The sequence below is a fragment of the Crocuta crocuta genome, unplaced genomic scaffold, assembly GCF_008692635.1.
Source record: "Crocuta crocuta isolate KB4526 unplaced genomic scaffold, BGI_CrCroc_1.0 scaffold89, whole genome shotgun sequence".
NCBI classification, from domain to species: domain Eukaryota; kingdom Metazoa; phylum Chordata; class Mammalia; order Carnivora; family Hyaenidae; genus Crocuta; species Crocuta crocuta.
Window position 1 is genome coordinate 3,242,399 of NW_027551559.1, and position 16,897 is coordinate 3,259,295.

At 45.1% G+C, this 16,897-nt stretch overlaps 1 protein-coding gene across 1 annotated transcript in view; it reads left to right on the forward strand.

Annotated features, from left to right (window-relative positions):
• CTNND2 (catenin delta 2) overlaps positions 1-16,897 on the forward strand; it is a 784,902-nt gene that overhangs the window by 752,994 nt on the left and 15,011 nt on the right. The window contains exons 25-26 of the mRNA XM_077749452.1: positions 11,698-11,824; positions 16,391-16,522. Coding sequence (XP_077605578.1) covers positions 11,698-11,824; positions 16,391-16,522 — 259 coding nt within the window. The remainder of the gene's footprint in view (positions 1-11,697; positions 11,825-16,390; positions 16,523-16,897) is intronic.

Consider the following 16,897-nt stretch of genomic DNA (forward strand, 5'->3'; position numbering starts at 1 on the left):
TCCCGTGCTTTAAAAATACATTTGAATGCCATTGGCATCTCCATTTATTCTCTACATGGTCTTCACTCCTGCACTCAAAGCCTAAATACACGACCATGTGACCTCTCCACTTCAGTAGATCACAAGCTCTAACGGTCCGTACATGCAACAGGCTGCTTTCAATTCCTCTTCCAAATCTCTTGTTCTTCCACTGTCACCCATCTCAGTAAAGAGCACCTAATCCACTTGGTTGTTCTTTTCAGAAATCCAAGAGTTATCTCAGTGTACCTCTTTCTTCCTTATTTTCACTGTACTTCCCACCAAGCCCTGCAGAGTCTATTTTCTAAATACCCCTCAAGTCCAGCAATCTTTACCTCCATCATCATCTGTCACTGGTCCTGGTCCAGTTGCTGCCTAATTGGTTTTATGGAATCTACTTTACCGTCTTCAGTCTGTTGTCCATTAAGCATTCAGAATACACCTTTATATTCTGATGTAAGTGTCCTGATTTAAAACTCAACAGTACCTTCCCGCATCTCTCAGGAGAAAGCCTTACTCATCTCTCCAAGCTCACCTCCCTCTACCTCTTCTTGGTGGCTTTCAGCCACATTTGCCCCCTAGCTCCTCTCTGCTCTTCCTGACAGGCACAAAGCTGTGCTGACCGCAGGGCCTTTGCACTGCATAGGCATGGGTTCATTCCTCAGCAAAGACTGCTTTCCCTCCTCTCCTACCAAGCCTATCTGTTTCCATCTCAGTTTAAGGCTAGTAGAGACCCTTATAATTACTGGTACTTTTTCTTCATGGCTCTTACCAGAAAAGTAATATGAGGTAATCATATTACTCCCCTCCATCTCCCTCTCAGGAACCATTCCTACCTCCCTCTGTTCTAGCCCATGTGCCCAGAACAGTGCCAGGCACTTATTAATGTTTATTAAATAAATCCAGCCACGTCCCTGCTCCAGAGTTGATAGCAGAGGGCACATTCAGTGACTCGGCTTTCATGTCCACGGTCTGCAGTACTTTCCAGTAGGGTGGAATGGGAAGACGTCAAGGTTGGGACCCAGGCTGAACTTTGAACTTGCTGATTACTGATGAGTACAGATGTTAAAGTCTTGGCTTTTCAGACGTCGGAATGGGGCACGCTAGAAACGAGACATTTGATTTTGTCCAACAAAGACTGGACTTTCTCCAATTCACCTCAAATTTAATTTTGCAGCACTAACTGGAACACAGAGGGCATTGTGAAAGATCATCCACCTCAGGTCTTTGTTTTAAGGCCTCAGAAGGGACACCAGGGAAACAAAAGAACTGAACTGGCCTTATTTCCATTTCCTGAGCTTTTTTCCTGCATTCTGTTGGTACTAGTTAACTACTGGTAGTTAACAATGGCAAGCTTTCTTTGGCCAAATTCTATACATTTCTTTGCAACTTGCTGAATCTTCTCGCTGATATTGATTGTTTAGAATTAGACCCATGGCAGTAAATTGAATTCCTGAAATAGATTTACTTGGTATTTGCTTTTAAAAAGATGATACGGTTTTCCCCCACTATCCGAAAGTAGAAGGCTCCTATAAAACCTTTTGTAAACTGAAATCGCGTAAAGTGAAAGAGGAGTTACCATTTCATAAAAGCAAAAATCGTCTTCAGATTTCTTCCGGTTAGTAAAAACGGGTCCTAAGGTAGGTCCTTCATAAGAGAAAGGTGGCATCAAGTTAACTTTCGGATAGTAGGGGAAATCTGTACTAACGAAGAAGCGGCTCCATGTTTACTGTACCTTTAAGTATCCAAATCAATTTAATTAAATTCCATTAGAAGCGCCAGAGCTGAAACAAACTAATGAAAGCAACCGGTATGTCAGGCGGTATTTATTTCTGTATTAAACTGCAAATACTCCCTTTTGGCCCTTAAGAATTAGTTGAAATATTTAACTCTACTAGGTTTTGTTGTAGAATTGTTGATGGAATTAGTTTTAATGAATCTTTAACAAACACTTTACCTTAAAAAGAGATGGAAGCTACTTTATTACAGCAAAGGGAAGCTGAGATTTCATTGACATGCAGACGCTGGCTCGGGTTTCAATCACACCCACTGTGACTGCCCTGTTTCCCTTTTTTTCTACGTAATACCTTTTATTGAAATAAGAAGTGCGTATGCATAACTACCCCTTATTTGGAATCTCTTCTCTCTCTGCTTCGTGTGATTACATTAATAGGTTTATTACACTTAAAAATGACTGGAAAACTGGCACAATTTTGAGCAATCAAGTTTTTCATAAGCGAGCCATAATATCTTGGCTGGTTACCTTTTTCAAGGGATGTCAACATTCATGGTTTGACGTTCATCTGAAAAATAGGTTCCTGATGACGAAATCCTGGTAGCACATGCAGGAAACAAGCTGTCAGTGTCCCAGTTCGAATGAGTGAATGAGCTTGGGTTGCTAAAAGCCCAGAGAGTTTCTACCACACTTCCTTTCTATCTCAGGTCACTCAGAGCAAATTAAAATTGACAAGCTTTATGGACTGAGAGCTTTCAAGGACAGCTAACGCAAAAAGCTTGTATTTGTTGCTTCAGAATCAGTCTCTGTGTGCCTACTGAGCAATCCTTGTTTAGAGGCCAAGAAAATCTCATCAGATTAAGGAAGTTCCAGAGCTGTTTTCAAAAGGGATGACCATAGATGGGCTCACGGTGTCCTTTCACTGAGGTTGATCTCAGTGGAAATAAAAGCCTCTCACCATTTTCAAGGTTAATTCTTGATTGAAGCTTTTGTCCAAGTCAGAGATGTCACTTAGCATCAGAAAAGATTTGTTAAATCTAAATTCTAAGTATGGAAGAGAAGACTTCCAAAACTCGCTTTGAAAATGGAGCTGTAAACGGGAACATCGCCATTTAACTTCCTATTCAGTGGCCGTTTGCTCACTCCATCCTCCTCTGCCTGTTGCTGTCTAGTTTCCAAAGGGTGCCTTCTTCCAGGGGGCAGAGACTTCTAGGGAATTTAAATTCCATTTCCTTTCATCTTATCTCCTGAAGCATGTAACTGAGGATTTGGTATTTAACCCCTTTTGCTCTTTGTTAAAAAATACGTTTTGGAAGTTTATTCAGTTTTGAGAGAGAGAGAGAGACAGAGTGTGAGTGGGGGAGGAGCAGAGAGTTGGGGGGGAGACCCAGAATCCAAAGCAGACTCCACGCTCTGAGCTGTCAGTGCAGAGCCTGATGCGGGGCTCGGACCCACGAGCCATGAGATCATGACCTGAGCCGAAGTCAGATGCTTCACCGACTGAGCCACGAGGCGCCCCAGCCCTTTCGCCCTCTCTCTAATCACCAAATCCTCTCAACAGCCCCTGAGGTATTGACCTTCCCACCATCTCTTAAAACTCTGTAGTACACACATGGAATAACCTCTCTCCCTCAACCTTTTCCACCCCCTCTATCTAACAGTGTCCTTCTGTCCTTCTGCATCACTTCTCTGAGTCAACATGGAGGCCAGGGGGTTGGGGGCTCAGCTGGGTGACAGGATGTTTCCTGGAAGTTGGGAGATGGGGGGGGTAAATCTTCAAACACCACCCCCACCCCACCCCCGCCCGTGGTTCAGCTTCACTCCATCTTACCGGCCTGCTCTCCACACCTCCTGCTGGAGGGCCCTGCATCCCACTTGCTTCCTGGGGCAGTGACACTGGTCACCTGTGTTCCCAGGAATGTCCCCACAGGGGACCTATTTAGAAACCAGCCCTTCAGTCTGGGGGAGCACGTTCCCCCGGTAGGCGTGGGCTTCTGTACCCAACTTTAAAGGAACTAATGGAAAACGTGACGCGCTCTCCCTTCTCCCCTTCCTTCCTGGCTGTCCTGAGCACTTGTGTTTGGGGAGAACGGAGCGCGTGCGCCTGCTACGGACAGGTGCTGGTGCTTTCCGCGCCGCAGGATGCGGGAAGCAGTGGAGTCGGGGTGGGCTCAGTACGTGCTCTGAGAGCCACGAGTGGAATCAGCACCCATCTGGGGCCAGATGTGGCAGGTATAACAGTGCTTCAATTTACCCACAAGACTGGTTAAAGAGGAGGCTGTTTAATATACCTCACTCTGAAACAGCAGCAGCTGAGGAAGAAATTACCATCTAAAATGGAGCAGGCAAGCCGTAGGCCATTTTTTTTTTAAAGTGCCATTTTACCTAAACTAACACGGCCTTCAGCCCAGCGGTAAGCATGTCATAAAAGACAGATATACCAACAGCAGAAGATGATACTGATGAGATTGCTCTAAGCTAAAATAAAAACATCGTAAAGATCTGATAACTTTCATCTGTTACAGGACAATAGAGTATAAGAACTACCGAGGCTTAGCTGTAACGCCTAGGATATTGATTATCATTTTGGTTTACAATAATGACTTCAGTCCTCGTAAATCTCTGGATCCAACTAGCATTTATTAGGCTCCTCAGTGTCGCAGGTTCTATGCCAGGGACCAGGGCTTCAGAAACAAATAAGCTGAGGAGATGGGACCACAGCATCTCTAGTGTGATGTCAAAGTAGTCTGTCCATATTCAAGTGAAAATAATCCAGAATAGCAATGCTAAAGGCTCCCCCCTCCCCAGTCTTGGAGGCGTAATTCATTTAGCAATAGTGATTTAATGAGCGTGGACTGCCTGTCTACTGTTTACCTTGCACACAAGCATGCAGGACACATAAGATCTGACGGGAAGAGGGAGGGAAGGGGCTGTGCCGGGTTGTGGAGCTTCCTGGTCAGAGGAGCAGACTCACGAAATTGAATCACAAATCTGGTGGTTGCTGGGTAATCGGGGGTGATTGGGGTTCAGGGTGTGTGTGGCACCTCTCGGCTCTGAGGTTGGGACCTATTTTTGTTCCTGTAGAAGTCAACCTTGAGAAGGCCTTTTCTGACATTCCCCAGTGGAGTCAGACATTCAGGGCCTCCTCGGATTAGTCACCGCAGCCTGTGCGCAGAGATGTCAGACCAGCAGCTCACCTCCCAGCTCTTCATCTACATCACCCAGGGGGGCTTTTGAAAATACCAATGCCCAGGCCCTACTCAGAACAATTTAAACAGGAATCTCAGATCCTGAGGCCCAGGCATTACTATTTTGAAATCTCCCCCAAGCCGATTGAGTATTTTTGCCCTTAATTTATGGAAGAGAAATGGAGGCAGAGCTTACCAGGAATTGCGACACTCACGTAGACCAGGGCAGAAGGAACGATTCCTGGTGGCCTTCTCATCTCAGCAACCTGACGACAGAAAGGGGAGCCTGAGTGGCTCAGTTGGATAAGCTTCCAACTTTGGCTCAGGTCATGATCTCACTGTTCATGGGTTCGAGCCCCGCATCGGGCTCTGTGCTGACAGCTAGCTCAGAGCCTGGAGCCTGTTTTCCTTCTGTGTCTCCCTCTCTCTCTGACCCTCCCCTGCTCACACTGTCTCTCTCTGTCAGAAATAAATATAAAAAAGAAAGAAAGAAAGAAAGAAAGAAAGAAAGAAAGAAAGAAAGAAAGAAAGAAAGAAAGAAAGAAAGAAAGAAAGAAAGGCCCCAGGTGAAAGCAGCTTTCAGCCTTGACAAAGATCTCTAGCTCTGACATTGGTGCGCAGACCTAACAGATTCAGGTGCTGGTCTGCGCTGGGTGTCCCGCACACTTTCTGGAGTAAGAAGCTGGGGGACAAGTGGGCATTACACTACCCTCATGTAGACCGATCTGGAAGCCACTTGGTCCCTTTATTTGAAACCTGTTAGTGGAAGTCTCTCCAGTCGGATAGTCTTCTCGGAGGTATTTACAGGACGGTCATAAAGTTAATATTGCTAGACATTGCAGACCTCCAGGTACTTAAGGGGAAGATGCATAGGCGCTAACCGGAGTGACCACTAGGTGTACATATGGTGAAGACCACTTTTGAGCCCATGAAGAAGAATGTTGCCCAGATACTCAGGAGCTCTGGACCATTGAAAGTACCGATCCGGATGATAGTAGCTTTGGGGAATAATACAGTTTCATAAAGAAACAGGCTGGGAACTTTAACACAGAGACTGAAACTGGTAGAAGGACAGTAAAAGGAGAAGATAAAGAAAATCAGATTATTCCTGGCGGCAATTTAAAGTTCAATGACTTTGAACTCCTCTTCTCTTTCAGGTTTCTATCTCTATCTACTTGGAACAATTTAACGACCTCCAGTTTTAAGTTTAATGTGTTAAAAATAAAAACCAATTTGAGGCACAGATATCATATCACCTTTTTGACAGCTTGGCTGGGTCTGGAGCTGAAGGGCATAACTTCTCGGTCATTCTGCTGGAGGCAAAGGCAGACGTTGAAAGAGTCCCTTATCGTTCAATGTTAAGGATTAACGGCCCTTTCCTAGATGCCATGCCCCTTCCTCATTCTGTTTTTCTTCCTTGAGTTTCTGATCCAACCCCTAGAAGGCAAAGGGGTGGTGTGAATGGGAACTGTGGTGGAGCACCTGATAGAATAAAATTCAGGAAAAAGCCTCTGGTCTACAGGGAGTTAAAATTTTAAGACGAAAAACTAGTGACCTAAGAGGCAAATGATGTAAAAGATATGTGCCCAAGTTGTGTGTGTTTCTGTAAACCACTTTCAAGCCTTCCTGAGTGACCCTGGGGAGTAAATGAATAATGAATTGATTGCAAGCTGGCTAGGTAACAAATACATACATGGCTATTTGGATAAAAGGAAGTCCGCTTAATAGTAACTTCCCAAAGAAAATATGTCTTCATTTCCCTTCTTCTTTGGAAAGCAAAACTTTTTTTCTGAAAAAAATGTTCAATTTTGAAATTTCAAAAAAAAATCATATACTAAAAGATCTGGAAGGTCATGAGATTTCTCCTCAAGGTAATTAATCATTCGCCATAACTTACTGATCGATCTATACCCTCATCTCTGGCATCTGATACACTGTTTTCCATGACATTGGGAAGTTCCTGCCATCAAAGTTAAAACTGTGGGGCCCCTTCCAGGCATGGTTGAATGTAGCAATGTGAGAGTTCCATGTTTTAGTCATGGCACCTCTCACTCTGGAGCAGCGAATGAGAGAGAAAATGGGCACGAGCTGTAGCCAGGTCACCTCTCCTTGCTCTTGCATTGGCTCAGGAAACTGCTCGAATCAAGAGCCTTCATTGGGTTTCCACTCCGCCCTGTTTCCTAAACTCCCTCCCCCCAACTCCATTCGGTGTCTGTGCTCACATGCATACAGTCGTGGGCCGTGCACAGAGGTGTGAGGACCAGGGTGGCCTTCTCTCTGCCTCTAAACACACTCCTCATCCTCCTCAGGTGTGTGCTAATCCCATCACCCACAGACAGCGTCCCTGAAAGGCCACATCTCTGTCATGCATGACTTTGCATTCCTGGCGTTGGGTCTTATGAAGGATTTGAAAGCTTTTTTTGGTGCATCCTTACAAGAGTTTCTTCCTGAGTAAGCAGTTTCAGGATGCACTTCCTGGTATTTCTTGAGATGTAAGTACTTACATGGTCCCACTGTAATCTAAGCGTCACGGAATTTGAAGCGCTGAGCACAGCAGAGCTCCAATCATCTGCACAAGAGATGTTGAATAATCCATCACTATCTCACCAAGTAAAACAAAACCAGATCTAGACCTGTGCCACACTTCTCTCTAGTGTCTCCTTTGGTCTTAAAACATACGAAATATTAGCTGATGTTCTTATTGGGAAATATTTTATTTACCTTAAATGACATGCGGAACATCGTGACTTATTCATGACCAAAGAAGCCAAACTTTTGATTAAAGCTATTTCCTGAGCCACTATGTGCCACCCCAACATATATCTTCTAAATTGCGAAACAAACATAACATCATCTGCCTCTGTTGATCATATTCAAGGGTTTTTGTGGTCAAACAAAGCTTTACCTTCAAAAGAAAGGAATCTGTTTTTTAAACGATTTTTCAAGTTGTTCCCATACATGAATACACTTTTGTGGATGCATACACTTTTGAAATAGCTCCCGTCCTGCACATGCTCTTGTAAGACTGTCCCTTCACTATCCTGGCCACCACCCCACAGAGGACGTAGGGAAATGCACAAACTACCATGGAGACATTTTCCTCCTATCCTGATACGTACCCTTTACCTACCATGCCACATGCCTGCCTTTCCCTGAGGAGGATTTATGCCTTCCACCCCTCATCGCCTCAGTCACCACGATTGCATTGCTCAAAGCACTTGGGTCAACTGTTGTTACTGACTATTAGCATTTAAGGATTCAGGATGGCCAGTTGTCTGCCCCAGTATCCCACCTTTCTTCCACCTGCTACCCATTCCTTTCCCCCCTTTAACCCATGGTCTGTGATCAGCAAGATCCCCTGTATGCATTCCCCACCCCTTCTTCTTGCTCTGACGTTGGGCTATCCCCGAACATATGCTCCCTACACCCCTCTCAAGAGGTGGCTGTTTCATTTCCCATCCCCTTCCTCAGGAAAAAAACAAAACAAACAAACCAGCATTTGTGAAGTACCCTCACCCTAGCAGCCTACGACCATTTTAGGATCTGCAGCTACCAACTAGTTTTCATTCTCCATCTCCTCAACATTCACACTTTCCTTTGTCCCAGGCTTAGATTCCATGGCTTCCAAGGCATTCTATTTGCACTCCCTGTCTCCTTCCAGGTTACCTTCCTGACCACCCCCCATCCAATTCAGTCAACTCCACTCCTGCCACCAGGCAGCTGAATTTGGCTGGAGAAAAATAAGCAATGATGCTGACCTCTGGTCTCATTGTAAATTCATCGCCACATGCCTTAAGTCGCCTCTCAGCGTTCTGGCCGCCAGACCACCTGGCCATGGTCAACTTGCCCCCCACTTACCTCAAGAACCATTTCACACCTTCCCCCCGTCCTCTCTTTTGCCTTCCTCCTCTCTTCCCCTCCTCCCTTTTATTCTCTAAGCTCCAACTCTTCCTCATGCTCCACTGCTGACTTCACTTCTCACTCCACCCAGAGAATATGCAAGAAAACACAAAAGAATGTCTTCATCCTCCCGCCACCAAATCCACTCTCTTCTTGCTACATCTGTGACCACACAGCATGGCCCACTAGTCCGTTGTTCCCGAATCCTCTCAACACTTCTCCCTGAAATTCCCTGCAACTTCTTGCTTCCTCTGTGGTATCACCGGCTCTTCCCTCCTCTCTGTTGAGTCACTCCCAAGGAGGAATAAACTGCTGGGTATCTCCAGGCGATCTATGAAAACATCTCTTCATCACTCAGTCTCTCCAGGCTCCATTTCTCCACTCCCCTTAACAATGAAACCTTGTCAACGGTGGTCTGTGCTCACCCTTCTCCTTCATCAATGCTCATTATCTTTGGAGCCCACTCCACTTAATGTTTGCCAGCCTGACCGAAGAAAGTGCTTTTGCCCCAGTCATAATGGCTTCCATGTTCCCCAGGCCAGTGGCCGGTTGCTGCCTATCATCCAGTTGGTCTTCTTCTCTATGCATCAGCTTTCCTGCTCTTGCCTGATCTCACACCCTCTTGATCCTCCTCGGGCTCTCTTTGTCCCTTCCCAGGCTCCTCCAAATCTTTTCCTGCTTTTCACACCCTCTAAACACTAGACTGTCCCAGAGCTCAGCCCTGTGTCCCCTGTTTTCTTCCAATATTTGCATTTACATTTGTATCCATTCTCCTGTTTCAAATAACGTGTCTATGCTCAACTCCAAAACTTTACCTCCAGCCCTGACATCATTCTTCAAACCCTGATCTGCAGAGTTTTCTGCAAATTTCTGCTTTATTTTCTATCTTCTCTTTCATGTCCAACAGACATCTCTACCCAACTTGTCCCAAATGGCAGTACTGGTTTCACCACCTAAAGCTACTTCTCTCCCAGTATTCCTTTTGTCAGTAAAGGGAACTTCCAGTACCCTGTTGTTCACATCAGAAACACTGGGGTAGAGCGTGGCTCCCCTCTCCTACACCCAATAGCCAAGTCGTCAGCAAATCCTCCAACACAGATGCCGCATCTGACCGTTGCCCATCATCAGCCACTATCCAAGCCAGGGTTGTGTCTCCCTCGTCCAATGGATAGCCTCTTCCTTGGCCTCCCTCCTTCTGTTCTAGACTCTGTTCCCAAACTGTTCTAGACTCTCAGAAGACTTCTTATCTTTCTGGAGCCCCTTGATCACTCCTCAGCCACAGGGACTTCCAGTGGATCTCACATGTCTTAGCCCATCACATCTTTTCTTCCCTTGGCTTGGAAACCCCAGCCTGTGTCTTTGGTATCTGGCCCCTTATCATCCTCCAGGTCCCTGCTGCAATGCTAAGTGGTCCCAGAGTAACACACATTCCATAAACATATTCTGTAAACTAACCACAGCAGCACACTCCATCAGTAGTCCTTGATCCCCTAACCTCGCTTGATGTCTCCTTTCAGATACTTACAAGTACGCCACATGGTGGTGTTAATATTTCTTTACCTGCTTAGTGTTTGACTTAGCTGGCCCATTAACTGTCTCAGGCTCACTAAGATGGGATAACAATAGCATCCAGCCTACGAGATTGTTGAGAAAATGTTGCCTTGTAGTAAAGCTAGTGCTAGGTAAGTGCTAGATAATAGCACACTTCTCACCTTGGCTGTTTCCTACCAGCCAAACAGATAGGAATAAGAATTAGATAAACAAAGACACAAATACTGAAATGAGTATGAATTTTGTTCTTCATTAACTTCCCTCTATTTACGCTCGCAATGATTCTTCATAGTACATTGAGTCCCTTAAAAGTCTAAATATAACCAGAAACAGAAAAAGCCAGAAGCGTTGAAGTGGCTGCCTCTGTGAAGCAGGAGCAGGGGTGAGGCAGGTGTCTGCTTTTCTTTGTTGTAGGTTTAGTGCCCTTTGACGTATGACTTTGATGCAAATGAATTTAAAATGATGCAAATTGAATTTGAAAAAAGAGGAAACGCTGGGAAGACACACATGAACATGAGCTCATGCCGGGGTGGGGGAGGGTGGAGCTACTGGCAATTTTTTCTCTTCTTTTTGCCTTCTAAATTCACAAAATATGATCTACAATGTATTTATTTGGCTTTTATAACGAAAAAAATGGTATATGTGCATTTTAGTATATTAACTATTAGAAGGCTTCATGGAAGATTCATTGGTAGGACACATTTCGAATATGCTGTAAAGCGAAAAATATTGTTCCTGGGTTAAAGCAGAGAATGTACCTATGTGGGTGTGAAGACACAGTGACAGTCATGCTCCTGAGCAGGTGGGCTTGGGGCGTTTGTGGCCAAGGAGGTCTGAAACAAAAACAGGGAGCTCCCCTGGAAGGAAAGAGGCTTCTTGGCATCATGGTTGCTAACTGATTGGCCCTTGGGGATAAAAAAGAGCAAATACTTTTGGAAGACTTCAAGGCAGTTGAAAAGAGGGCCAAACAGACCCGGAACCAGGTAGGTAAAGATGAGACAGTTTCAGGGTCATCTAACACTTTGAGCATCGTGTTTTCATTTAAATAAAATCTTCTGGCCAAAGCAGGTTTGCAAAGAGGCCATTTATTCAACATCTCGGGAGGAAAGCAAGCCATAAAAGCAGCCCTTCCCCCATGTCAGTCTGTCTNCTGAACCTTGATGGTTGACCGAGCAAGGCTCAGTGATCTCTTTTGACAGACTGTAGAAATGTTTTGCAAAATCGAATGCTTGGAACCTCAAAATGGGAGGCGATGAAGAATCATTCCACCTCCCCCACTTAACAGGGGCGTGCTGTCTATTACAGGATGGATGGTCCCAGTATCACTTTGTAGCCTCATCTTCAACCATCGAGAGGGATCGGCAAAGGCCCTACTCTTCCTCTCGCACGCCCTCCATCTCCCCTGTGCGTGTGTCTCCCAACAACCGCTCAGGTAAGAGACGCCTGCAGCCAGCCAGGCCTGATGGCCCTCCTTCCCACCCCTCAGCCGACCCCCACGGAGGGCGAGCCGTCCCCACTTGGACGTTTGTTACAAATATGAAATGAGTTCTGTTTTCTTTCAGAGCAGTGGTGACTTTGTGTTATGTTTACACAGACTCAGAATAGATTTCAAAAAGTCTCTAACAGGTGTTAGACGTGCATTCAGTGAGCAAAAAGAATAAAGACAGCTGTCAGATGTTTGCAGAGCAGGGTTTTCTATGGACCTTTATCCAACTTGAAATAGTCTGAGTTACATTGTATTGATTATAACTTGAATAGCAGAGTAGTGGAGAAAGGGCTTGCTATTTCTTGTTCTAGGATGACATACATTTGAATATCCCATTGAGGGTTTCCTTACTCCTCCATATCTGATTAGCCTGTTATTATTACCTTTAAACCAGCCGGTAAATGATTGATAAAGTCTTATTACAACAAAACCATAACTTTTAAGTCACTCAATTTAACTGTTTTTCTAATTTTGTCACATTTCTATTGCTTGAATTTTGAACTAACTACTATTATTTACTTGTAAAGATACTTTATACCCTTTTACAGTCACATTATATACTGCCTAAGATTAAGGATAAAATTAAAAGTGAAATATGAGCACATCATTTAATCTATAAGTGACATAGCCTTTATTGTTTTTATTCAAAGTGTAAGCTTAATTTTTGTTTATTTCTGCATTTGGGTTTTGTTGTAAGAAGGAAACATGGATGAATAATTATATGTATATGTATATGTATATACGCAAACACGCACACACGCGCGCGCACACACAGACACGGACACACAGCTATACAGGCTGTTATTTAAGAGTTTCTCCTTGCTCTTTGCTGCTGTCGCCCTGCTGAGGAGCTACGAGACCTGCATCTCAGAGGGCATGGTGGGAGAGCGCTCCTCTGCCCTTGAGACCACTTGCTGTAAAACTTTACACTGCACTTTACTGTCAGAATGATGAGGAAAATCAGACATGAATGGGGAGTATTTGACTGAAATAAATTACTCTCTCCCAGCCCCATGAAGGCTTCTATTTTCAGTGTGGTGTTACTGCTACTAACTTTTAGTCCCCACTAGGTGAGAATCAGAAACCACCGTGTGACTAGAAACTTCCTCCTGCCTCGGAAGCACAGGGATGGCCTTTTACGTGTATTGCCTCCATACATCCTTGTTTTTATGGTTTGTTTATTTTTTGAGAGAAAGAGAGAGAGCATGGGCAGGGGAGGGGCAAAAAGGGGGGGACAGAGGATCGGAAACGGGCTCTGCACTGACAGCAGAGAGCCCGACGTAGGTCCTGAGATCAGGACCTGAGCTCACGTTGGATGCTTGGCCGACTGAGCCACCCAGGCACCCCTTACCTCCATATGTCTTAAAAAGATAAAGACCAGTGAGTCTGAGAAGCACAAGGATGGGTTCTCTCTAAAGCCCTAACTATGAAGAGCCCATCAGTGTTAGGAAGACGAAACGGCATAATGGATTGGAAGATGCCTGGAAGGAAACGCACTGGGCTATCAAGACGCTATCCCAACCATTCAGCGAGGGCGCCACCCAGTATTTCCCAGTGAGGCACATTGAGGACACCTGGTAAACACTTGCATGATTAGATTTTTCCAGGAGTATAATCTTAGTTTACTAGAGACTCGGACCACTGTGTGTGAGGTCTTGAGAGATAATGACACACTTGACATAGTTTAATAAACCCACCATCTGCACCGTAGTAGATGCTAATATCAAGAGCTTTGGTCAAGAGCCTCCAAAATATTGTCCCTTCGTGGTTTCCTGGCAGTGACTCGTAAAAGACTAGCCTTTATGCAGGAAGATCTAGAAGCAACAGAGCAAAGGCAAGGAAAGGACTCTCCCGGGAGAGATGACAGAGAACAGAAGATAGGGGAGGGGCAGAGGTGGAGGAGGCGAGTAAGACACAGTGGCTGAAGTTCTGAGAACATCCAGGAGCTGGAGACACACAGTCTAGTCACGTTATGTAGAGCAAACACCATTTTCTTCCCTGCCTCCCCAATAGACTTAACACCCAGAGATCCAGAAATTCTGATCCACCAAGTTCTGGGAGGGGCTCAAGTATATCACTATTTTTTTAAGTTTATGTATTTTGAGAGATAGAGAGAGGTTGAGAGAGAATGCGAGCAGGGAAGGGGCAGAGGAAGAGGGAGAGAGAGAATCCTAAGCAGACTTCACACTGTCAGCACAGAGCCCAGGGTGGGGCTCAGTCTCACAAACCATGAGATCATGACCTGAGCCGAAATCAAGAGTCAGACACTTAACCAACTGGGCCACCCAGGTGCCCCTCAAGTATCAGTATTTTTGAAAGTATTCCAAGGATTTAATTCTAATGAGAAGCCAGGATTTAGAACCTCTCAGCATTTTGAGAGCTGAGCAGCGAGCCTCGAGTTTTGTTTGGATAGGTTTGAGAAGTAGGCAGGGTGCCTCTCAAGAAAGGATGAGCAAAGGCCCCCTCTGGTTCTCTCCTTGGCATTTGGCTGTGGCGTCTGCTAAGCACTCTGCCTCTGGTCCTGGTTTATTTGCATGTCTGTTTCCTGACCTCCTGTTCAGAAAGTGATATGATTCATGTTTCTGTCCCCAGTGGCTGGCAGAGGGATTTGCCCATAGGAGATACTAAGCCTGATGAAATGCATCAAGTGGCTCAGACACTGAAAAGAATTGAGGGAGCAGGCAGGTCCAGCGGGCAGGAGCTGAGGGACCCTACAGGGGGTGTGAATGATGAGCTGAAAGGTAAACTGAGGTTTGACTGGAAGGGGCTTGGATATTGGCAAAGAGGGCTTTCTCCAAAAAACTCAAGAGTTCCCCAGAGTTCTCCTAGCCTTAATAATTACCAGGTATGCTCATTAAAATGGACTCCTAGACCCATCCACTGAACATTCATATTCAGAGGGTCCAGGGTGGGGTCCTGGAATCCCTGAATTCTAGATGAGTCTTAAGGTTAAACAAGTTTAGAAAGCACTGTCCTGGAGCATGGGGTCAGGGGACAGATCTGGGGCAGAAGACCACCACATCTGAGCTGTGATAGGAGATAGGGGCAGGTGACTGAGCTATAGACATGTGTGGTGTCACTGAGGAGCACAGCCAGCGGCGACCTCACTGCGGCACACGACGCGCTGAGGCCTGCATTCTTCCAACCCATCTCGGCACTGGCAGGGCTGTGTACTTGCTACCAATCCATTCAATCCTTTAAGATATCTAAACCTCTTTCTGTTTGCCCCTTTACCTCCAAGTTCAGTTTCTCTTGTCTTCTGAGGGCACTTTAAAAAATCATGGACTTCCCAGGGGGGTCCTTTAATTACAACCCATCGTTTTAGAAATGGAGACACAAAGAAAGGACAGGGCTCATTCCCTGGGTCCGCGGTGCAAGGTGTAGGTGGGAAATTGCTGGGGACATTGGTCAAGGTTGTCTCATCGGGAAATGGGAAATGGGCTCTCTGCTCACCCCTGCCCCAGCCCACCTCACAGGCTGATCTGTGGAAGTTGGATTATGCCAGCCCCACACAACATCCTAGCTGCTTCCTCTGGCTTCCTTTAGGATAGTTTTGGAGTCGCTCTGCGTTTAAGTGAAACTGCATTTATTTTAATCAGGGATTCTTCAGTACCAGTAATAGCTCCTCTGAAACACACCTAGTTTTTAAAAAGGAAGAAAGGAAGAAAAGAAGGAAGAGGGGAAGGAAAAGAAAGGAAGGAGATGGGGAGGGAGGGAAGAGGAAGGAAAAATGAGAGAAGGAAGGAAGGAAGGAAGGAAGAGAGGGAGAGAGAGAGAGAGAAAGAAAGAAAGAAAGAAGGAAGGAAAGAAAGAAAGAAAGAAAGAAAGAAAGAAAGAAAGAAAGAAAGAAAGAAAGAAAGAAAGAGAAAGAAAGAAAAAGAAAGAAAGAAAGAAAGAAAGAAAGAAAGAAAGAAAGAAAGAAAGAAAGAAAGAAAGNGAGGGAAGAGGAAGGAAAAATGAGAGAAGGAGGAAGGAAGGAAGGAAGAGAGGGAGAGAGAGAGAAAGAAAGAAGGAAAGAAGGAAAGAAAGAAAGAAAGAAAGAAAGAAAGAAAGAAAGAAAGAAAGAAAGAAAGAAAGAAAGAAAGAGAAAGAAAGAAAAAGAAAGAAAGAAAGAAAGAAAGAAAGAAAGAAAGAAAGAAAGAAAGAAAGAAAGAAAGAAAAGAAAGAAAGAAAGAAAGAAAGAAAGAAAGAAAGAAAGAAAGCCTGATCTCATTCTGAAAACTGTCCCTTGCACCTTAGGTGGGTCATGTCCCCATCAGGATGTCTTTCTAAGAAAGATGGCCCCAGGAGATAGCTGTTAATGACCCAAGCTGTGTGCTCCCATAACTATAAAGCACCAGATGACAAGGATGAGGGGCGGGAGTAAAGACAGGAGCCAAAAGAACACAAATCAGCAGGTCCATCCACAGTAGGTTGAGCTACGTGTCTTCAGGACCTTAGCTGTTGGTGTGAAGAGCTCTCCATGCTGCGTAATGAGACACACAAAGTCTTCCTTTTGATTTCTTTATGTAGCAAGTGCCCCAGCTTCACCTCGGGAAATGATCAGCCTCAAGGAAAGGAAAACAGACTATGAATCCACTGGCAGCAATGCCACTTACCACGGGACTAAAGGAGAACACACTTCCAGGAAAGACACCATGACAGGTGAGCTCAGCTTTGCGCGTATCCTCCTCAGAGCCGGTGACTTGATCTGGGACAGGGCCAAAGGCCGGGACGTGAGACTTCAAGCCATGCTCGGCCGCTCAGCAGGACTTAGCAGCTAGAAGGTCACTTGAGAGCTTGACAGCAAGGATTCTTAGGAACTGGGACAAGGAGATTAAGCCAGAGAAATAAAAACTGAGCATGTTATATACCTGAAAATAACTAAGAGAAAATGTTCTCTACGCACATTTTATTCTCATTCTTCACCTACTCCTTTCCTTCTCATCTGCTCGGCCCATAATATTCCTGCAAACGAGAGAGGGGAGTCACCATAGATTTGCTTCTTAGCTGACATAATCCAGAGTGGAAAGGACCCAA